The following is a 23,943-nucleotide window of genomic DNA, read 5'->3' as shown; positions in this document are numbered from 1 at the left end:
AGAGAGAGAGAGAGAGAGTATTGGAGTGCTTATAAACATCAGGAAATACAATCAGTATAATTCAAACTATAGTAAAATAAATAAAATAGTACAATAATTATGATTAAATTATGATTACAGTATTTTTTGAAGTATAGGACGCACCTTTCCCCCCTAAAAGGGGGTGAAAATTTAGGTGTGTCTTATACACCGAATGTAGCCCTGCCCACCCACTGGCCCCCACCCTTTGGCCTCTGCCTCCCAGCAGTTTACCTCCTTGCAGCAAGCAGCAAGAAGAAACAGCTCACTTCAGCACAGCCTAATTAGCACAAGTTGATTGGGTCGGCCTCCCGACTCTGAGCTGTTTTGCTCTCAGCTGTTTCAGCACAGCCTAATTAGCACAAGTTGATTGGGTCGGCCTCCCGACTCTGAGCTGTTTTGCTCTCAGCTGTTTTGCGTGGCCCTCTGCTGCTTGCTGCAAAGAGGTCAATTGCTGGGAGCAGATTTTTTTTCTTGTGCTAACCAAGCTATGCTGAAAACGAAAATGAAAGTAAAGCAGGCTATTAGCTGTTTGCTGCAAGGAGGCAAAATTGCTGGGAGGCAGAGACAGATTTCTTTTTCTTGCTTTCCTCACCAAAAAAGGTAGGTGTATCTTATAGTCCGGAGCGTCTTATACTCCAGAAAATACGGTAACTTCATCAGAGGCATTGTTATGTCTTTTTAGTAGGTTAAGAGACCTTCAGTGTATTGAGTAATATGTGTGACACATCCAGAAACATCTGTGGAAGATGGTCAAGGAGGACAGATGGTCAAGGGGGAGGGCCTTCTCTGTGGGGGCACCCACTATCTGGAACGAGCTCCCCCCAGAGATATGGAGGATCCCGGATCTACGCACTTTCTGCCGTGCTCTTAAGATTTTTCTATTCCAGCAAGCCGGCCTGCCCTAATTTTCTCCCCTGTTTTAAAATTCTTTTACATCGAAATTTTAATTTGTTTTAAATTATTGGGATTTTTTAATTGTTTTGGGCTAAATTATTTAATCTGGTTTTAATTATATCTTTTAACTTTTGTATTTATGTATTTTATTTTGTGCCTGTTCACTGCCCTGAGTCCTTCGGGAGTAGGGCGGTATATAAATCTAATAAAAGAAAGAAAGAAAAGAAAGAAAGAAAGAAGGACAAATCACAAAAGGAGTGTTGTGCTGACATGGTGTGAAGTTTACGCTTTTTGTATATGTATCATAACATTGTATGCATATATGAAAGGGATAGAGCTTGTCTGGTGGTGCAATGAATTTTTTTGGAGATGTCAGAGAAGACATTTGCAGGCACATCCTATGCTTTATCCTATTAGGTGTATGGCAATTTAAGAGCTGTACCACCCATAAATCTATGGCAGTCTCCTGAGAGAAGTCCTCGTCCTTGTCCTCCCCCTCCCCCCTCCTATTAACCAATTAAAAGCTAAAACAAATGTATTTTCTTTCTTTCAAAAGCTAGTATGGTGATGCAGTTGGATATTGTATTTGGGAACAGCTATAAAACCCTACCAGTTGCCCATTCTTATTATATTCTTGAATGACTTTTATCAGAGCATCTTCAATAATATCTTAACGGTGGTATAAGAGGTTGTGATTAAGTAAACTTGTATTTGTATTCCCTTTGCATTCCTGATGCTCAGTTCTTTTATTTTTGGAACGTCTAATGTATTTGTGCAAAGAGCATATATTTACTTAGCTTTGGTGGTAGAGTCTCAGTCCCTGCTCCCCAGCTTCTCATTTTTGCCTCTTCATGTGATTTCATACTTCCCAAATTTATATGTAGGGGAGCAGGTTATTTTTATTTATATGGTTGGTTTCTCTCATAATGCTAAACCATAACGTACTTAGTGTTATGGCTTAATATTACTGAGTAAAATCAGGTGTTATAGTTAATAGACCAGTGATGGCTAACCTTTTTGCCATCGCGTGCCAAAAGCGGAAGTGCGGGGGGGTCACGCACACGTGTGCCCACATCCATAATTCTATGTGCCCTGCCCCCCATGCTTCCCCTGCTTTTTGCACGTGATGGCACGGTGGGCCCGGTAGGCCCATTTTTCACTTTTCCTAGGCTCCAGAGCCTTTCTAGGAGCCTGGGGAGGGCAAACACGGCCTTCCCCACCCCTCCTAGAGGCCCTCCGGAGGCTGGAAACAGCATGTTTCCTGCCTTCTGGTAGGCCCAGAAGGCCTAAAAATCAACTGGCCGGCGCACGCATGCATGCCGGAACTGAGCTCGCGTGCCCGCTAATATGGTCCATGTGCCACCTGTGGCACCAGTGCCATAGGTTCGCCATCATGGTAATAGACTATTAACTATTATACTATTAGTTATAGTTAATTTATAGCTTGGCATGTTACACAGATCCAGCTTATTATAGTTTGTTTAATTTAACCATGATGAAGCAAGCCATACTTAGTCCAACATGAGACTTATGTAGAAGTCTTAAATGTAGAGCTTAACAGCTCTAGAGATCTATGGCAGGGGTCTCTAACCGTGGCAACTTTAAGACTTGTGGACTTCAAGTTCCAGAATTCTTCAGTCAGCTTCACTGGCTGAGGAATTCTGGGAGTTGAAGTCCACAAGTCTTAAAGTTGCCAAGGTTAGAGACCCCTGATCTAGGGAATATGTAGAGTTGACTGCTATATATTCTCTAGATCTAAACTTCTGAATAACTGTGGGTGGATTAGTGGGATTAGAAGGTACCAAAATCTTCATCATAGAAAGGGTGAACGAGTTTGGGATAAAACAATTCTATAGCTTGGTTTATTTATTTGGAAGTAAGTCCCAACAGATTTTGGCAGGCTTATTTTCAAGGATAAGCATACACCAATTTATAGCCTATCTTGCAGTCTTTAATGTGCAACTCAATATGACATATAATAATAAATCCTTTGCTATATTGATGTTTTGTTATATATTGATATATAACCTTTTAATTATAAAAGTAATACTTGCTGGAGTCATTGTGGATATAGATCCCTGGTATATCTTCATCCAGGGTAGAGTAAGCAATTTAATGCTTTCACACTTTCTATTTTAGGGTGCAGTGAAACCAGAGAATTGCTTACCATTCACTGTTGTGCTTATGCTAGCGTTGTGACCATGCGGTAAGAGCTAACCCTATAAATGAGATCCCAGATCTCTGAATGCTTTGCATTTGACCACAAGTTAGTATGGGAAGCAATACCTAGCAGATAAAGCTGTAGTATTTTAAAATGGGATATAGACATCGAAGGAAAGATGGAAGTAGCCATTCAATACTGCTGTGATTCTCAGCATCCTACACCAATAATTGTGATAGCTGGGGCTGCTGGTGATGCAGTTAAACAATATCTGGGCATTTGCGGATTATTATAGATTCATATTCTTTAAAGCTGACAATTATTACCAGAAGCAATCTATACATAACCTACATGCTTACATAGAAGCTCATGGTTTGGGGGCAACATCTGTTTATTAATGCAGTGGTTTTGGTATCAGCAATAATCAATAACCAGGTAAGAAATGCTTAATGTTTAATGAATAATTGTGAATAGCTCAAAAGCATGCATATGTGTCACAACAACTAATGGTTAAAACAAGATTAATATAAAATTTCACTCTCATTTCCTTATTCTTTGATCAGAAGCAAAACTACATCAAGCTTTTTTTAAAAACAAAGTTAAAAAGAAACATGCCCAGAAATGGTACTTAGCTTATGATAGACTTGACTGTTGTTTTTAAGTGTGTGTGTGTGTGTGTGTGTGTGTGTGTGTGTGTGTAAGGGAGGGAGAGAGAGAGATCATTATTAGAAGTGCAAAGTCATTGATTTCTTCCTCTGAGTTTCAGAATTTTTATTTCACTATATATTTTGTCTTTAGAATTGAACTCTTGATAGAATAATTTTTCTAGTGCAATATTTTGTCTTTTCCAAAATGCTACTTCTGTTGCAAGCAGAAGCTTTTGTGTGTGTTTAGAGATGCAATGAATATCTAATTAATGCAGTTCTGTTAAAAATACTTGATTTTGGATACTACACTTAATTGTATAAAGCCGTATCAGATGTCTTAAAGCCTCACTTCCCCAATACTCATAGTATATAATCTTAAATGAAAATATTTAGATGGCTGTGATGATTTAAACACTGGCTTGGTTTGCACATTTTATTAGAAAAAATATGGCTGCTTATATGATAGAAAATAGCTCTAGGTGACTAACAATCATTTAGCAAAAGTTACTGAATAAGTCATGTTTGGCTGGTTCACATACAGTGCTGAGTCAAATTGGGATTTGAGTCACTGGTCTTAGATACACCCAAAACACTATGCTATAAAATAAAAGAACCACAGAAGCCTGATTTATCCATCATGATAAATCCAAATCAAACCACTTTTTGGGGTAGCAAAATATGCGAACCAGGCCTCTGTATTAAAGACTATAGACAAAGTTTTAGGATTGATAAGTTATTTATAACTTACTGTTAATAGCCTATTCAACTCTTTTTACAAGATATTATTTTAATGCCATTCAATAAAGCTGTGCTGGTTTTTATATTGCTAAAATTTGGGATTGAGCCCAAGAAGTCTCATGTGCTTAATATCCGTCCCCTACTTAATATCTTTTAGTGCCTGAAAAATTTTATGAATGGTACTGCATTGGAATTTATATTCCACTTTTTTTGAAGGAACTCAGAGTACCAAATGACCATCCCATTCTAAAAAAAAAGTACTTTATGCTGCTGACTAAAGCAGGACTGCTCTTACTAAAGGTAGCCCTCTACTTATGACCACAGTTGAGCCCAAAATTTATGTTGCTAAGTGAGACATTTGTTAAATGAGTTTTATTCCATTTTACGACTTTTCTTGCCACAGTTATTAAGTGAACCGTTTTAAGTTAGAAATGTGGTTGTTAAGTGAATGTGGCTTCCCTACTGGCTTTGCTTTTCTGAAGGTTGCAAAAGGTGATCACATGACTATGGGAGATGCTGCAATGGTAATAAGTGAAAAATGGTCATGTCACTTTTCAGTGCTGTTGTAAATTTGAACTGTACTAAATGAACTATTGTAAATCGAGGATTAACTGTACTGGAAAATTGAGTTTATGTGGATTAAGGAGGAATTGTTTTACTATTACTGTACACAAGAACTAGAAGACTTTACTTTTTACTGTTTCGATATTGCAGTACAGGTAGCCCTCAATTTATGACCACAATTGAGCCCAAGTAAGACAGTTAAGTGACTTGTGCCTCATTTTATGACCTTACTTGCCACAGTTGTTAAGTGACTCATTGCAGTTTTTAAGTTAATAACACAGCTCTTAAGTGAATTTGGTTTCACTTAGATTGAATTTACTTGTGATGAACCATGGATTTACCAACTACAACAATTAACTTCATCCCCCAAAAAGACAGAACAGGAAAGAAGTTACCACAGTGTGGTTAAATCTGAGCTAGTGATTAAATGACCAATGAGCTGCCACTGAACAGTCAGCTTTGGAGGGTCACAGATAGAATAGAAAAATAGAATATTCTTGATTGGCCAAATGTGATTGGACACACAAGGAATTTGTTTTTGGCGCATAAGCTGTAAGTGTACATACAAGCAACAAAATGATAAATCATATAGGATACAACCAACAAAGTGAGAGTCATAAGATACTAACCGGAGTAGGTAATAGGAAAGATGAGAAGGATAATCATAATACAGCCCTACTACATGGTTAGATATCCTTAGGGATAAGATGGTGCTGTTGGAATTAGGTGTTAGCAGAGTGATGGCATGGGGTGAGGGGGAACTGTCTTTGTGTCTAGTTGTTTTGGTATGCAATGCATACCATATGCATTGCATACCATATGCAGGACATAGCAGTGTCCTGAGGGGAGAATTACAAACGGTTTATGACTAGGATCTGAGAGGTCTGTAGATAGTATTTTCTCAGCCCTTTTTTGGCTCATGCAGCATACCAATTTGTACAAAGCTAATTTAAATCTGAAGGAATTGTTTCACCTTAAAGAAAACTAGCTTTCTCTAAGTGCCCTCAGATTATTACATTTCATGAGGCTTTTGCTGGGGTAGAGGGAGGTATATTGACATTCAGTACTATAACCACTTAACATTAATCTTATATGCTCCCATTATTCCTATGTGCTCATTTCTGCTTTTCTCTCTCTCCAAGAACAGTATCCCTGGATTAGAGAACCATGGAATGTAAAGAACAGCATTCAGTGCTGTATTAGAACCAAAAAAACAACAACAACCCAACAACCCCCAACTCATAATGAAACAATCTATAATACACTGTATAAAGTTAGGACCATTGTTTTGCAATTAATATTCTACCTATCGTAATTCATTAAGCATCACTTGCTTGTATCTCATCAAGGAGGAAGAAAAATCTAGGTAAAAAAAATCTCAGTCTGTTCCTTTTCTTTTAGAGTCAGATGTCAAGCTGCTTCCCTCCCTGGTGTCTAAACACAATTTCGTTTTAATTAAAAAGGGGAAAAGCCAATTGCTTGCCTTGTGCCCTTGGTTGATAGAAAGGTAGAAAACAACTTGGGCTCTCTGTGAATAATTGAGCTTCCAGAAAATATCACGCAACGTTGACTTGTAGGGGAAAAAAAGAATTTCTGCATATCTTTTTAACCATTGGCTCTAGTGATCATCACATTTTCCCCCATAAAATCATGCATTTCTATTTTTTTTTTAACAAAAGTATTTTGGACAATCTCGGACAGCATGCACCATTCTTTTATCTTTGAGAAAGGAAGCTTAAAATAGCTCAGTAGTGGCCACTTCTTTTCTTGTTGTTAGGACCACAAAGGAGCTATGCTAGGTTCATATATTGTGGTATGCGATCATTTATTCGAGTAGAGTTTGTTAAATACATCACAATGATTTGAGTTTACGCAAAAGAATAAGCCCAAATCAAGATTTAGAACCTAGTCTTTGCACCATTTTCTAAAAAAATAGCTTAATGTCTGAAGGATGATTGATTTCTGTAGTTGAGTGTATTTCCATTGTATATACTAGGAATGTAGTTCTAACTTCTCTGATACTGAGAATGATTTTATTTATGTGGCACATTAGGTAGTGTTAAGCATGATTAAAACATTCTTCCTGTGAACAATTTTCATCAGTATCCCAGCAACATTTTCAGTGGCTGGTTGAGAAGCACTTCCTGATTTTTTTTGACCCAATTTGGATCAAAGGCACTGCATGTAGCCAGGGGAAGCTAATTCTACTCCCAACCTCTTTATTTTCAAAAACACATACCTGCAGGGGGTAATAAATAAAGTGGAATCAATTATTAGTCTGAATTTGATTTGAATAATGCATCTTTTGAAAAAATGAAGTCCAGACAGTTTTAAGTATTATATGAAGCAAAAGCATAATAAGGGCTTGCATTTTGTGTAAACACAATTGGTTTTGAAATGTGGCCTAGTTAGCTACTAATGTAAGATTTCATTGTGCATTTGTATTAATGTTTCACAGCCACAGTATTTTAAAACAGTATGTGTTAAAATGTATTCATAATTGTGAATAAATAATGTTCAGAGCCTGCTGTTTCTAAGTAGATGCTTGTTTATTATATGAATCTAGTGCAGAATATCAAATTTTAGATATTAATAGCAATTTTATCTATTAATCTTATTTATCTTTTAATTGCTAAAAAATAATTCCAATTTTAAAATTACACCTAGAATCTAACACTGTTGTTGAATATTATGATTAGGATATACCAGTAATTCACAGTATCTTTGCATTTTTAAATACTATTATTTATTTTAGTACAGTTACGGCTTTTACTAGTAAAGAAGTCTAAATTTGAGTTCCATCTATGGCTCATGAACAGAATAGTAAGTGGTAAGAGAATCACAATCCAGCATTTGGTTTATGCTGTTGGTTAATAGTAACAGCAAATGCAGTCTAGCCCTCTATAAATACTTCCTGTTTCTGTAACATTTATTGTGTAAATTGTTGTCATGTTCTGGCTAGTTATCCTAATGTACCAAAGATTATGCTAAGTGCTTATATGAACCTTTGATTTGGGAAGAATGCAGTGTCTACATCACTACTCCAGGTTTTTTTTGCATATACAAATATATTAGATATATCAGGGCAGCAATCCCTATAATTTTTGACAGTTGGCTTGCCTGGCTAGGCATGATAGGAATTGTAGTTCAGAAACACTAAAGAACCCTTAATCCAAGAATTAGAGGTTCATCTGCATATTCCTTCTGTATCCTGGGAAGACAGTAGAAAGATCTGCTAATGGCAAAGGAATTGGACTTCATCTTACCAGCTCAAGCCAACAGCACACATGCCTCTGATGGCACACAAACTTAACAAATGCGCTTGCATTTATTCTTTGGGGATTTTTTCCTCCAGAGAATATAGGAGAGATCATGGCCAAAGATGGGATTCTGGTACTCAGCTGCAACATATGTGTGCAAGATCTGCCTTTTTTTCCTAAAGGCAAAACTGATTTCATTTGTATAAAATGTTTGTGGAAATTATGAAAGCAGAGATCAGAGAACTGGAGGTCATAGGGTTATGCCTATAGCTCATTCATCAAGATGAAGACTTCCTAAACAGTAGTGTGGATACCATTACTCAACACAAACAGGAGAAAAATGTAAAGTTTACAACTTCGCCCAAGCGTGGGAATAAAGAAGCTGGCAACAGGTCACAGTCAGAAGCAAAATGATTACAAAGCAGACTATTGTTCTAGATCTTGGCAATCTCTAGCTTCAGAGGAAGCTTCTACAGACATGAGTAAGCTACAAAAAGCCCTCATAGTTAAATTTGTCATCTGATCCAAGTGGAGGTGATCTATTACTGGTCATCAAGAAGAAGAAAACATAGTGATTATAAACAGGATGTTTGTGAGAGGCACAGTAGTTCCCATTTATTATTCATATTGTTCATCTCAGTGGTGAAATCTAAAATTTGTTACTACTGGTTCTGTGGGCGTGGCTTGATGGGGGGGTTAATGTGACTGGGTGGGCATGGCCAATTTTATTTTTTTTAATTTTAAAACCATTTTTTCTACAACCTCTTCGGCTGAGTTGCCTGATCAGCAGAGGCTTTTCTCTGCCAATCAGGCAACTCAGCTGGGATCGTCAGAGGCATTTAAAAGAAAAAAAAGGTTTTTTTTTCTTTTAAAAGCCTTTGATGATCCCAGCTGAGCTACACGATCATCAGAGGCTTTTTTTTTTTACTTTTAAAAGCATTTTTTTGGCCGAAGAGGTTGTAGAAAAAATGCTTTTAAAAGTAAAAAAAAAAAAGCCTCTGATGATTGTGCGGCTCAGCTGGGCATGGGGAGAGCAGGGATTTTTGCTACTGGTACTCCGAACCACCCGCCTCCATTGCTACTGGATTGGGCGATCCGGTCCAAATCGGGAGCATTTCACCCCTGGTTCATCCTCACATGTATGCAATCTCCCAAGTCTAAGATATGGTATGGTAGGACCGATAAGTCTTGTTGGATCTACTGATCAGAGACTTGTCCCACTAATCTTGTGGGCATAAATAATATTGCAAAGAATGACTTCCAGTAGGCTCAGAGTTACCACATGGCATTGGGAAAGGGGGTGATGGTTTGGAGACCTAAGTGCAGTGGTAGATTTCAACTTTTTTTACTACTGATTCTGTGGGTGTGGCTTGGTGGGCGTGGCAGGAGGATACTGTAAAATCTCCATTCCCTCCCCACTCCAGGGGAAGGTTACTGCAAAATCCCCATTTCCTCCTGATCAGCTGGGACTCCAGAGGCAGAAAATAGATGGGGGCGGGGCCAGTCAAAAATTTTATTACCGGTTCTCCGAACTACTCAAAATTTCCGCTACCGGTTCTCCAGAATTGGTCAGAACCTGCTGAAACCTATCTCTGCCTAAGTGGTGTTCCTGAGAATACTTCCCATTGAAGGCAAAAGAAAGGAAAAACATTAAGTGAACTCTTGGTTGCAATGTTAGTGCAGTCGAGAGGCTTGAGGTTCAAAGAATGGTGCAAACTTCAGGAAGGAAAAAAAAACTGCTTTGCATTATGTTATTCTTTTTACTTAAGAAGGGAAAGTATATTTCTGGATGATGACTAGCTAACCTCATCATAAGGGCTTTAAACTAGAATGCAAAGGAATGGGACCAATGAATTGTCAAGTAGTGGATTGAATACAGTAGCAAAACAAATTGCTAGATAGAGACAAAGGAGATGATGGCAAAGAGAGAATGGGTTGGACTTTCTGGATACAAAAAGTTAAACCCAATTTCTTAAATGTGTATTCACAAAGCATGGTTGACAAACATCTTGTTTGTCTCTGCACTAATGCTCTGCGCATTAGTGCAGAGACATTTAAGTTAGGTGTCATTCATTAGGCAAAAAAATGGTGGGATGAATCTACCAGTGTCACATTGGACTTGATGGCTGCAGTTGGTTTTAGAGGAACAGACAACACAAAAAAAAGGTGGAGTACCATTCTGTATTTTAATAATCTTCTGCTGGTAATAATATGATTGTTGAAAAGCTCATGGTAAAAGAGCAAGCTAATAGAAGGGGTATCTTGCTAGGAAGATGCTGTAGATCACCAAAACAGTCCAAAGGAATGGATGAAGGTTTATTAAAACAGATTAACCAAAGCTTCAAAAAAAGTCATGAAGTGGCTGTGATGGAAGATTTTAGCAATCCGTTGGAAAACTAATTCTGCCAAACACAAAATGCCATATAGTGTTAACTAGTGTTGGAGATAATTTTTTCTTTTAAAAAGTTGAGTTGGCCACTGAGTGATCTACCTTGGATTTAGTCCTAATTGGCAGGCAGGGATTGAATACACTGAATTGATGGGAAGTGTATGGTGACCACACCTGCTTTTGATTTTAGCAAAAAGGTTTGTTAAAAATTACAAGTTTTAGAAAGGTTGATTTTATAAATGAAAAGAAATAGCATGGGAAGAACATCTGAAATGCAAAATTACCATCACTGTCTGGGTTTCTTTTAAAAGAAATTAAGGATACTGCAGCCTCAAACAAGAAAAGGAGATAGGAGATACAGTATCTAAAGCAGTGGGTCTCAACCTTCCTAATGCCGCGACCCTTTAATACAGTTCCTCATGTTGTGGTGACCCCCAACCATAAAATTATTCCTAAAACCATTGAAAATATGTGTTTTCGGATGGTCTTAGGCGACCCCTGTGAAAGGGTCGTTCGACCCCCAAAGGGGTCCCGACCCACAGGTTGAGAACCACTGATCTAAAGGGCCCAATGTGTTTGAATAGGCAGTTTGTGAGTGAAGCGTGCTTCTTTAGAAGGAAGGACTAAAACTCAAACGATTGTGTAAGCTTTGGCTCAGAAGTTCAGGAAGTACACAAAGGCAAAGGTGGAAAATTAGCTAAACTTGGCAAGAGAGATGAAATCCAACAAGAAAGCTTTTTAAAAATACATTCATAGCAAAAAGAAAAAGAAAAAAAGGGCAAAGGAAGTGTTTTCTCCAAGTGAATTCTTAATGATGAGGGGGGGAAAAGCAGGGAAATTTTGCTTCAATCTTTATATCTAAAATTTTTTTTATTTTACTAGCATACATTGGGAAGGAACAGGAAAGGGTGCAGGACGGTAGGGATAAAATAAAGAAGCATTTGGCTAATTTGAATGCCTTCAAGGTCCTAGGATGAAATATACCCAAGAATACTGCTGAGGAACTATTGTCTTTGATAGGTGGGAAGATACCAAATGACTGGGGAAGAAAAAAAAATGTATTTCCCCTTTTCAAGAAAAACAGGATCCCAGTAATTATTCAACAGTGAACTGGACGTTAATCTCTGGAGCGATGATTGAACAAGTAGCCCATTTGTAAGCTTGAAGATTGCTGTGATTGCCAAGAGTCGCCATAGCTTTGTCAAAAACAGGTAATCCAAGACAAATCTCATCTTCTTTGACAAAATGCCCTAATAGACAGCTGAAAGAACTTGGGATATTTAGTTTGGAGAAAAGAAGAAACAAGAACCAAAAATAATGGACATAAATTGCAATGGCCTAAAAGTTCATTTAAATATAGCAAAAACCTCACTGGAAGATCTGTATGATTCTGGACCAACCTATACAGTTGCTGCACTTGCCCTCTGGAATGACGTGTTTCGTTCCTCCGTTACAAGCCCCCCCCTCCCCAGATCCATGTGGCTTGTTTGTTTAGGAAATTTTTACGGGTGTTTTTCCAGCCGTATTGACAGACTGACAGTGGAAAGCCCTTCCTTGGGGTTGGTTTATTGTTATTGGTTTATTGATGGATTGTGTCTGTGATTGATTGATGAAACTATGTGGTCAGTAAGAGCTTGATGACACATAAGGGTGTGGGCGTATGTATTTGTAAAAGTTGTAGGCCGCCCAGAGACGTTAATGAGTCGGGCGGCTTCAGGTTTGACAAAATAAAGATCTACCTATGAAGATTGTGGATTCAGTTCTCCATTTCTTGAGGACTTTTTAAAAAGAAGGATAAGGAAACTTCACTTCTGAATTCACCATGTAAGTTTTTTTAAAAAAAATATTTGGGGAGGTCTTGCTTGTTATTATGACATGTTTTTAATTCTCTTTATACACAGTCTTAAAAACAAATCAGTAAATGAATAGTTTTCCTGTACATTGCAGACAGCTGAACTAGATGATCCTTCCAGCTCTACCATTCTGTTATCTCTTATGTGTCCATACAGTGTGTTTATCAGCTTCAGACTAGTATAGCTGAGTGTCTGCATTTAATCCCTCCTTAGAAGAGCGGTGCATTCTGTTCCATCTGATCTGCTGCAGCCTGAATTGTAGATCAGATTGAGAAATTGAAAAATCGTAAGGAGAAGATCATGGCAAACTTAGTATATTCATGAAGACATCAGGAGTTGAGCATGTCTCTTTTTGTTGTCTTCACTTAAATTCTATTTTCAGTGGAGGTTACTCTCGGGTAGTATGCACATAGGCCTGTTAGATCGATCAAATTAAATACTTTAAAATACGTTTTGATGTTTTATGCAAACAGTCATTTTTGAAGTGGCTGAGATTTTAAAAATGTTTTCTGTTTTAGCATAAGTATTTATTAAAAAACCAGCCAGTAGGCATCCTTTTATAAGAATCGTCTCCTCTCTTCCTTCACACTGGATCCTGAAAAGGCTATAAAAGATTGTACTGCAATACAATTTATGTAATCTTATTTTAGGAAGGATATTTTAGAAGTTCTGTGGTTTTTCATAAAGACCTTTAATGCTTTCCCAGAAGACTCATTGAAGAGGTTGCGTAATTACGACAGTTTGCGCAAAGGAAGAATAGTTGCTGAAAAAGAATGGCTTACTAGGGTGTAACTGCTGATGATTGGACTTGATAAGTGTGCGTTCCTCATTCCACAGTCAATATTTTCTCAATGACAGGACTGTTCTTGTATCCCAGCACATAGCTTTTCTACCTACTTGGAAAATAGCATTAGCATAAGCCCTCTTGGATGGACGCGGTGGCTCAGTGGCTAAGATGCTGAGCTTGTTGATCAGAAGGTTGGCGGTTCAGCGGTTCGAATCCCTAGCGCTGCATAATGGAGTGAACTCCTGTTACTTGTCCCAGCTTCTGCCAACCTAGCAGTTCGAAAAAAAATAGTAAAAAATGCAGGTAGAAAAATAGGGACCAGTTTGGTGGGAAGGTAACAGCGCTCCGTGCGCCTTTGGCGTTTAGTCATGCTGGCCACATGATCATAGAGACGTCATCAGACAGCGCTGGCTCTTTGGCTTAGAAACGGAGATGAGCACCACCCCCTAGATTCGGGAAACGACTAGCACGTATGTGTGGGGGAACCTTTACCTTTACCTAAGCCCTCTTGAAATCAGCATATGACAGCTGACACACATCTGGTGGACTGAGAAAATCAGTCCAAATAATTTTTGTAAAAGGGTGTTTATGCAGTCCTTTTTCTGCCATCAGATTTTATAGAAGAAGAAAAAAAGAAAGGCACTCTTGAGTGGAGCTTTGATACCAAGTGACCTTATGGGCATGTCTATGTTATTTCTCTGGGCAACAATACAGATGTGGTTTGCCATTGTTTTCTTCCAGGAGAGTTTTTCAGTTTTGGAGGCTGTTTCCTAGTATTTTCCTATCAAAATGGCCTTCCAAAAATTCCTAAATAGATTTTTTTGCGCATGAATAGAAGTGGGGACATAAGGTATAATATAATGTACAATGCATTGAGGAGAGGCCATAGCTCAATGCCATGCAGCAGATTCCTGGAAAAATCCCATTAAATGGGATTTTTAATGGGAAAAATCCCATTAAAAAGTCAGGGTGAAGGGAGAAGTTGCTACTGCAACTGAGACTAGCAGTGATAGGACTGGGCTAGATCGATTTTCATCAACCTCATGCCCTTGAGATGTGTTGGGACAATTTTTGGAATTTTTGTAATAAAAAGCATGCAGGCAAAGGAATGTTGAAGTTCCAATGCGTTTGGAGGCTATCAGATTGTGGAAAGCTGAGGTAGGCGGACAAGTAGTCTGACCTGCTTGGCAACTACTTTTTATAACCAGAGTTTGTTAAGATGACCCAGCCTTCTTCAGCTTGGTGTTCATCACTGTATTATTACGAACAACAAAAATAATGATTCCTTCCATCCCACTCAAGAGAAATAAGAAAGTACTAATAATGTAAAGCTTCCCATCTGCATTTGAATAATAAATCAAGATATTTGCGTGGTCCTTTTTTTCTGCCTAGAGCATCACTGTTCAATGTCACACAACAACATAACCAACAAAAAATTTGATTCCCCACCTCCCATTTTTACTTTGGCAGATAGACGGATGCTTCAGAGGATGGGACTTATAGATGCCACAGGCCAACTTCTGGTTGTGAATTCATTTTGTCAGTATTTATTTGTACCAGACTTTCTCCTCCTGGTACCTTTCGAACACTTTAGCTGTTGGAAATTCTGAAACTTGTAGTTTTGGGGAAACTACAGTTTGATTTCTGAAATCAAATGAATGGAATTTTTGTCCATTGATTGGACTGGGACCGTAATTATTTATTTGTTTGTTTGCTTGTTTATATCCACCTTTATTATTTCTTACAAATAACTCAAGGCAGCAAACATACCCAACATACCTTACTTTTCCTATTTTCCCCACAACAACAACCCTGTGAGCTGAGTTGGACTGAGAGAGAGTGACTGGCCCCAAGGTCAACCACCTGGCTTTCATGGCTAAGGCTGGACTTGAATATACAGGTAGTCCTCGATTTACAACAGTTCATTTAATGACCGTTTGAAGTTACAGGATCACTGAAAAAAGTGAGTTATGGCCATTTTTCACACTTACGACCAGGGGTGAAATGCTCCGTGTTCGGATCGGATCGCCTGATCCGGTAGCGATGGCGGTAGGTGGTTCAGAGAACCAGTAGCAAAAATCCCTGCCCCCCCGCCCCCATGCCCAGCTGAGCCACGCAATCATCAGAGGCTTTTTTTTTTTTTTTTTTTTTACTTTTAAAAGCATTTTTTCTTCGGACAAAAAAATGCTTTTAAAAGTAAAAAAAAAGCCTCTGATGATCACGCGGCTCAGCTGGGATCGTCAGAGCCTTTTAAAAGCATTTTTTTCTACAACCTCTTCGGCGGAAGAGGTTGTAAAAAAAATGCTTTTAAAAGGCTCTGACGATCCCAGCTGAGTTGCCTGATTGTCAGAGCCTTCGGTAGAAAAAATGCTTTTTAAAAGGCTCTGATGATCACGCGGCTCAGTAAAAAAAAGTTGACCACGCCCACCCTTTGCTTCTGATAAGCAAAGTCAACGGAGAAGGCAGATTCACTTAACAACCATGGCAAGAAAGGTCATAAAATGGGGCAAAACCCACTTAACAAATGTCTCACTTAGCAACATAAATTTTGGGCTCAATTGTAGTCATAAGTCGAGGACTACCTGTAATGTACAATGTATTTGTGAAGTATATCAGACTGGGCAAAGTTGCACAACACCACTGCTGCAACTGTACTAAGCTTAGAATGTTAGGACGAGAAAATAAGGTCATTTTAGGGCATTTCAAGGGTAGTACTATACATAGGGAATTATATCTTTGACTTTGGGTAGATGTAGGACTTTCCCATAACTAGTCTTTGAGGAAGGAAGAGAATAGCTTACAAGCTTGCTGCTGGATAACATACATGCAGTAATAGGATATACCTCATGGGCTTAGACAAAGACTCACAATTATTTTCTGGGAGTTGGGGTATACATGTTCTTTTGGTATTACCAGGTCTAACAGAAGCAGAGCCAAAGCCCTATATCTCATCAGCATCTTCAGACATGTTCTTGTGAGAGCAGTATTTTGAATTAATGATATTGAATTGCCTTGAATATCCTTATGCCTAAAATACAATAATGTTAATACTATAAGTAAACGGGCTATGATGGGAGTTATTATTTTTGAGACTCGGGCTTTCGACTATTTGTGTTTTGCACTGCAATAATACTGTGATTGCCAATGTTTGAGCTAGTCTTTACTCATAATCAAACAGTTCTTCAAAGGACTCTGGGATGGAATCGTATTTCTTTTTAGTCAGCAAAGCTAAATATTCTATCCAAAATTCCTTACCTAATGTGGCTGTCCCTTCATGAACCTTTTAAGCTTACTGTCATATGCATCACACAGACTTCCTCAAGTTTCTTATTTCAAGTTTAGAGGAACGTTCTCTAATCTGGCAAACTTTCCTGATTTTTTCTTTTCTTCTAGAACTAAATCATGGCTTTTCGGAAGGCAGTGAAAGGAACTATCCTCATAGGGGGAGGAGCCGTTGCAACAGTCTTTGCCCTCTCACAACTTTCTCAATATAGAAAAAAGGTAAGTAAATTGGTTTAATACTTGTAAATTTCATGCAAATATGTTATATATATATATTGCATGAATACTATAATGATGGGTTGGCGCTGTATTAGGTTATGCAGATTGGAAGAGGCTTCAACTGAAAATACTGGCTGTATATTATTTTATGGTTGCACCAATGAAAAGTTCCTTCATTTCAGTTTTTGTACCATTTTACATCATGCTCTTTGTAGGAATTAGATTAAAACGTATACAAGCAGCATATCAAATGTAATTTAAAACTTTTAATGTTGTTGAAACCCTCCAGCAGTAATTAATAATAATGGAGGCTATTGTTGTATTTGTATAATAAGATGAAATCCAATTGTTTAATTGACAAAATAGAATTAATATGAAGCTCTCTTTGAATATTTAATAATTTGCCTCTTGCAACCTAGCAGTTCGAAAGCATGCAAATGCAGGTAGATATATAGGTATCACTTTGGTGGGAAGGTTCCATGTGCTTAGTGTATAGTCATGCCAGTTCAAGGATATGTGTGTGCACCGTGACTATAATTAATAATTGCTGTATGACTAAACCATATTTTTTGGACTATAAGATGCTCCGAACTATAAGGCGCACCTAGCTTTAGGGGAGGAAACAAGAAAAAAATATCTGCTTCTGCCTCCCAGCATCCATCCGGTATTCATCTATCCCATTTGCTGCTGCCGCTGCCTGTTCACTGCCATGGCCCATTCTAGAACAGCTGATCGGTGCCGCACCAATCTCCCTCCCTCCGCTGCAATATTCGGTATATAAGATGCACAGACATTTCCACTTTTTGGGAGGTGGGGGAAATGTGCGTCTTATACTCCGAAAAATACGATGATTAATAATTGTTGTGTTGAGATGACATCTTCCACATTGGATGAAAAGAAAGGAAATTAAAAGCTTCTTGTTCCCTTTAGGTTCTCCACAGTTTATGATTCAGATTAGAGAGTGAAAGTTAAGGAATAGAGCTTTATAGTCATAAAAAAAAAACTATTGATAGCTGTAGCTGTATTTGGCATTTTAACTGAATGTAGATGAGAATATTATTGGCCAGTTTAAGCACAGAGAGCCAGTTTGGTATAGGAATTAAGACACCAGTCTAGAAACCTGGAGATTTTAAAAACAGGTATGTGGCCCTGGGCCATTCACTCTCTGAGCTCTTGGAAGAAGAAGATAAGAGCAAACCACTTGTGAGATCTTACTAAAAAAAAATACTGCAGGGACTTATATCCAGGCAGTCACTAGGAGAATCAGTTCTGACTTGAAGGTCTGCATGAGCGTACACACACACATACAGAAGCTTAAGTATAGAGAAAGCTGTGAAGATACTAATTTTCCTAAAGTTGAATATACAAGGAATTTGATACAGCCTGTAATATTTGTCTTACGAGTCTTCACATAGAGTTGAAAAATATGACTAAAGGAGCATAGTAGTATGCAGTAGTAACTCCCTCCCCCGACACACACACACACAATGTTTCAGTTGTAAATCTGAGACTATTGAGTTTCCTAATAATTAACAGTGAAAATCTATACGGTATTCTGTGAAACCATGGTGTTTCTAGAGAAAGTAAAAACGGCAAGAGAATGGACATTGGTCCTACCTGAACATCCTTTCTCGGGGTGTTGTGGCATCGGGTTGCTACAGTTGGATCTGCCTACAGAGCAATAGAAAACTGGAGTCATAGTTTTTCACCCATGCCCATTGCTCCCTTCCTCTCAGGCCCAGTTTGACACAGCTGAAGAGAAATCACCATTTGGAAGAAAAACTCTGTCAAATTTAGAAGAGGGTCATCTCCAGGACCTCAAGCAGAAGGGAGGGGCTGGCCAATGCCACAACACCCCAAGAAAGGATGTTCAGATAGGACCAACATCCATTCTCCAGTGTGGCTGTGGCATTGGCCAGACATGGGACATACCAAAGCTTGGCAGTCCTAAGGGTGGGAAACAGAAGGGTCTGGAGTGACCTTGGCTCGGTGTATCTGTTGCAGGACCCTCCTCCCAAAGGATACCTCCGCTGATGCGAAGATGTCCAGCTTATAATGCCTGATGAAAGGTAGTGCAGGTGGCCGCCCTGCAGATCTCTTCAAGGGAGGCCTGTGTAGACCAGGCTGCGGTGGTAGCCGCACTCCTGGTGGAGTGGGCTGTGATGCGCCTGGGAACTGGAATCACTTGGGCCTGATAGGCTGAAGTAATACACGCCCTGATCCAGTGACCAATGGTCGAGGAGGACACTTTTGACCCTAGTGAGGTTGGTTGGAACGAGACAAATAAGGCCTTGGATTGCCTGGTTGGAGCTGTCCTTTTAATATAGCTCCTGAGGGCTCTCCTGACATCTAGGGTATGCCACTTATGTTCGAGAACATGTGATGGTCGTGGACAAAAATTTGGGAGAACTACGTCCTGGGCCCTGTGAAACCAGGAGTTGATTTTGGGAATGAAGGACGGGTCAAGCCTCAGAACTACCTGTGAAGTTTCCGATAGATGCCATAATTAATTAATTAAAGCTTTCAAGTTGCCACTACCTTCTCCGGATGGAATACGCAAAGACCTTCTCTGATTGATAGCACTGTCATCTCGGAGATACACCGAGCTGATGTAATAGCTACCAAGAAGGCAACCTTAATGGTGAGGTCCCTGAGGCTGATCGTCCTGAGGGGCTTGAAGGGAGGTTCAGTAAGGGCCCTGAGGACTTTGGGCAAATCCCAGGTGGGATATCTATGAATAGTCGGGGGCCACAAGTTACTGGCTCCCCTTAGAAATCTATGGATAACCGGGTGGCGTGTTAAGGGCACCCCCGCGTTACCTGACAATACTGTGGAGATGGCCGCTACATGCCTCCAGATGGTACTGTGAGCCAATCCCTGGTCCAGGCTGTCTTGTAGAATCTCAAGCACCTGTGGAACAGAAGCTGAGAGAAGGTCAACGCAATGCGTGGCACACCATTTGGAGAAGGAGGTAACATTGTAAATACGGACCGTGGATTGTTGTCTGGCCGCCTGAATGGTATGAATGACCCTGTCAGAGTAATTATCTCGCCTCAGAAGGACCCCCTCAAGTGCCAGGCGGTCAGTTGGAGCCACTGAGGCTCCGGATGGAGCAGGACCCCCTGGTGGAGGGAAATCCTGTCTGGGGGGATTCTCCAGGATCTCGATATGGAGAGGCCGACAAGGTTTGCGAACCAGGGACGATGAGGCCAATGAGGAGCCACTAATATCAGCTCTGCCTTGTCTGAAATGACTTTCTGAATCACTGCTGATATCAGGGGTAGCGAGGGGAAGGCGTAGAGGAGACAGGGGGGCCACGTGCATCGAAGAGCGTTGGACCCCTCCACTCCCTGAGATGGGAACCTTGAGAAATAGCGAGGGAGTTGATTGTTTAGGCACGACGTGAACAGGTCTGTGGATGGTGTTCCGAACCTGGTGCAAATTTCCAGAAAAATGTCTAGGTGGAGTTGCTATTCAGCATTGTCCACTGTTGTCCTACTCAGATAGTCTGCCTGAGCGTTTGATGTCCCTGCAATGTGCTCCACTTGGAGGGAGAGGATGTTTTTCTCGGCCCACCTGTCCAGTCGAAAGGACTGCTCCATGAGTCGTCTGGAGTGGGTTCTCCCTTGGCGGTTGACATGTGCTTTTGCAGCAACATTGTCTGTCAAGACAAGCACATGATGATCCTGCAGGGCTAATTGAAAGTGCTGGAGGGCCAGGCGAATCGCCTTCAACTCCAACCAGTTGATTGGGTTGGCGAGATCCTGTGGTGACCAGCAACCCTGCGCCACCTGGGAGTTGAAGTGAGCCTCCCAGCCGAACAAGCTGGTGTCCATCGTAAGAGTGAGTCACTGGGGTTCCCTGAAGGAACTCCCTCTGTCTAGTGCTGGTGAAATCCATGAATTTAGGGACCTTCTGACTGGCAATGGAACTCTGACCATGGTCAAGGTGTGAGAGGTTCGCGCTCGTTGGAATGGGAGCAAAAACCACTGAAGGTGCCGTGCATGAAGTCTCGCCGAGGGGACTATCTGCATGCATGATACCATCTTGCCCAACAATTTGGACAAGGTGGCTAAGGGAACCTTGGGGTTCTTGAGAATGTGAGAAGTCAATTCCCTAATGTTCATCCTCTGCTCCAGGGAGAGGAATACGTCTCCTGTCACGGAGTCGATGATGGTGCCCAGATGAATAATCTTGGTGACTGGGACCAGGTGGCTTTTCTTGTAGTTGACTAAGAACCCGTGGTCGAATAGAGTTTGAATGGTGAGATCGAGATCCTTCTGAGTTTTGTCGAAGGACGGGGCTTGGACTAAGATGTTGTCCAGGTATGCCTGTAACCTTATCGGCTTCTGCCGCAGGTGAGCGGATATGCGGCTAAGATTTTTGTGAAACATCTGGGGGCCGAGGCCAGGCCGAATGGCATGGCCTTGTATTGGAGGTGCCTGTCCACATAGCAGAATCTCAAGTATTTGCAATGGTTCGGCAGGATGGGATTATGGAGGTAGTCCTCCATGAGGTCTATCGAGACCAGAAAATCCCCGGGATGAATCCCCTGCAGTATGGATGCTAGGGAACTCATTTTGAATCTCCGATAGACAAGGTGGGTATTGAGGTTTTTAAAGTCTAGAATTGCTCTCCATCCCCCCCCCCCCCCGCGCCAGCGCTTCAGTACTATGAACAGAATTGAATAGTGGCCCTGTCTCCACTGGCTGCCTGGAACCAGTTCTATGGCCTGAATTTCAAGGAGGTGTTGAATGGCCTGTTCCATGAGCCTTTGTTTGGTGTTGTTGTGGGACACCGGGCATAATACGAAGCGGTTCGGGGGAGTGGAGAGAAACTTCAGGGGAAGTCCGAATTTGATCGAATTTAGGACCCAGTTGTCCAATGTTGCGTGTACCCACCTGTCTGTGAAGAGGTCCAATCTGCCTCCTATGAGTGGATTGGGTGGCGAGTCATTTGCAGCCTCTGGCCTGGCGGTAGCTGGAGCCTCGAAAGGGACGTTTGGACTGGGAGAATTGCTGGGACCTGTCATGCAAGGACTGACAATCTGATTGGCGGGTCTGTCCTTGTGAGTAATATGGTTGGGAAGGGCCCTCTTGGGTGTAGCCATGAAAGGACTGCTTCCTGTAAGGGGTAATGGATCTCCTGTCAGCCCATCTTGTTGATGAAGGCAAAATTTGTCCTTGGTTTCGATGAGCGGATCCAACGCCTCACTTAATAGCTTAGACCCCATACAAGGCGCTGCTGCCAGCCGCCATTTGGCCCGTAATTCCGCTGGCCACTGGTGAAGCCATAGTAATCTTTGTGATGACACTGATGAAGCCAGTGCCCTCGACGCATATTTGTCAGTGTTTAACATTGTGTCGGCAGAAAACTGGGTTATGGCGATGATTTTGTGGAGGTCTTGGTGAAGCTGGGCCTCAGTAGGAGGTATCCTGGATTGCAGCTGCTGGAGTCCCAGGATGTATGTTCAGTTGAAGAAGGAAGCGGAGGAAGCCGCCTGGATTGCCCATGCAGCGGCCTGGTGGTTCTTTTTAAACAAGAGATCGAATTTCTTGTCCTCAGGTCGAAGACCTTCAGACGTATCCCCCGCAAGGTAAGATGAGGAAGGAGAAAGAGCCGTAACGGGGCTGTCTACGGTGGGAACCTGTTATAGCTGAGCGAACTTGGGCGCTATGGAATAATATTTCTTATCAGACCCGTTAGTTGTGGGGATAGCTGCTGGGCTCAACCACTGCTTTTGGACAACATCCATGAACAATTGGGGGGGGGGGGGCGGAATGAAAAGTTGTTCCGGTATTGGTTCTGAGAAAAGACCCTGGTTCTGTCCCTGTTGGGATTCCTGTGGTTCCCTGGAGACATCCTCCTCCTTCAAGGAGGCCGTGGTTCATGCCTTGTGCAATAAGGACTTGAACCGGTTTGGGGGGAAAAGCCCCGTGAAGGCAGGGGAGTCAGGATAGACGCCTTCATCCTCCGAAAAATTGGCATGAGTATCCCCTTCAAGAGCAAAATCCTCACTAACCCTGGAAGCAGTAGGTGAATGCTGTTGAGGGTTTGTCGGGCATGCAGATGGGGTGACACGACCCTGTGAGAATGATTCAGAAACTACAGATTCAGAATGGTGCTCTTGAAAGGCTGCCGTATGCGCTTGGCAATGGCATGGTCAATAAGCAATTGGATGCTTTCAGGTAGACATTTTAAAGGGTCTAAACTAGACCTGAGGCTGATGTGCTTGGTTGATTGATCAAGGCAATTTCGTCTCCAAGGTCTGCAGTTACTTCAGGTGCTAGCAGACAATCAAAGGGAGTGGGGCCTTGCTCACCACTATCCAGCAGGGCTGGATGTGTGGAGGACTCTCCTGCACCTTCTGAAGACCAGGCCTGTGTCGAAGGAGACAAGGCGCGGCTCTGAGGCTGATGGGGACAGCAGACTCACTGTGATGGGGTGTTGAGGCCTGTAGCAGGGCAGCCTTGGAGATTTACATTGGTTGTTTACTCCTAGTCCCCTTGTTAGATTTGCTGGAGGCTTTTCTACCCCTGGAAGCCCCAGCCACCTCTCTGTTTAAGGATTGATCCGCCATTTAAAGAAAGCAATGTACTCACTGCATCAAAATGGCGTCCGGTTGTAGTACAGGCCTCAAATGTACCTCGTGGCAATCAAGTGGTGACGGCTTTGCCGGAAAAACCGGGCTAGCCAGCACACTCGCAAGCAGGAATACCTTTGCTTAAAGGGGCAGCTTGCCGAGGTCAGACCTAGGACATGCCATCACCCAGCACCAATGGCTGTAGGTTGTAGCGAGGCTAGACCAGTTGGCTGCTTGCATTGGCTTCTGGAGGGAGGACGCTCCATGGATGCTCCGCTGCCGCCAACCAGGCCCGGGGACGCGATGGTCACTGTTGCTGGAGGCCGAGGCTTTAACCTCTCGTTGGTGGTGAAGCAGCAAAAAAAAGGCTGGGTGACGCTCCGTGGCACTTCAGAAGGCCCTGTGGTGTTCCGCGGGACTTCAAAGAGCAGCGCTATAGCTGACTGGCGCTGTAGGCAGCTGTGGAAGAAAAGGCAAGACTCCAGAGCTGCTAGCTGGAGGTGCTGCCTTAGATCGGTGGTGGTAGGGAGCAGGAACTGCCAATG

The 23,943-nt window shown here is 41.4% G+C and overlaps 1 protein-coding gene across 4 annotated transcripts in view; it reads left to right on the top strand.

The window, feature by feature from the left end:
* GPD2 (glycerol-3-phosphate dehydrogenase 2) overlaps positions 1-23,943 on the top strand; it is a 99,671-nt gene that overhangs the window by 5,718 nt on the left and 70,010 nt on the right. For 3 of the 4 annotated variants that reach the window (XM_070941565.1, XM_070941734.1, XM_070941818.1), the window contains exon 2: positions 16,708-16,815. In XM_070941565.1, coding sequence (XP_070797666.1) covers positions 16,717-16,815 — 99 coding nt within the window. In that variant the 5' untranslated portion in view covers positions 16,708-16,716. Of the gene's footprint in view, positions 1-3,196; positions 3,512-16,707; positions 16,816-23,943 lie in introns of those variants that run through there. The other variant, XM_070941646.1, reaches the window with a different exon arrangement.

Source organism: Pituophis catenifer, unplaced genomic scaffold, assembly GCF_029215685.1.
Source record: "Pituophis catenifer annectens isolate HBS135680 unplaced genomic scaffold, rPitCat1.0.hap2 SCAF_1, whole genome shotgun sequence".
NCBI lineage: Eukaryota > Metazoa > Chordata > Lepidosauria > Squamata > Colubridae > Pituophis > Pituophis catenifer.
The sequence above is the reverse complement of the archived record's forward strand: the minus strand, read 5'-3'. Positions and strand labels throughout refer to the sequence as shown.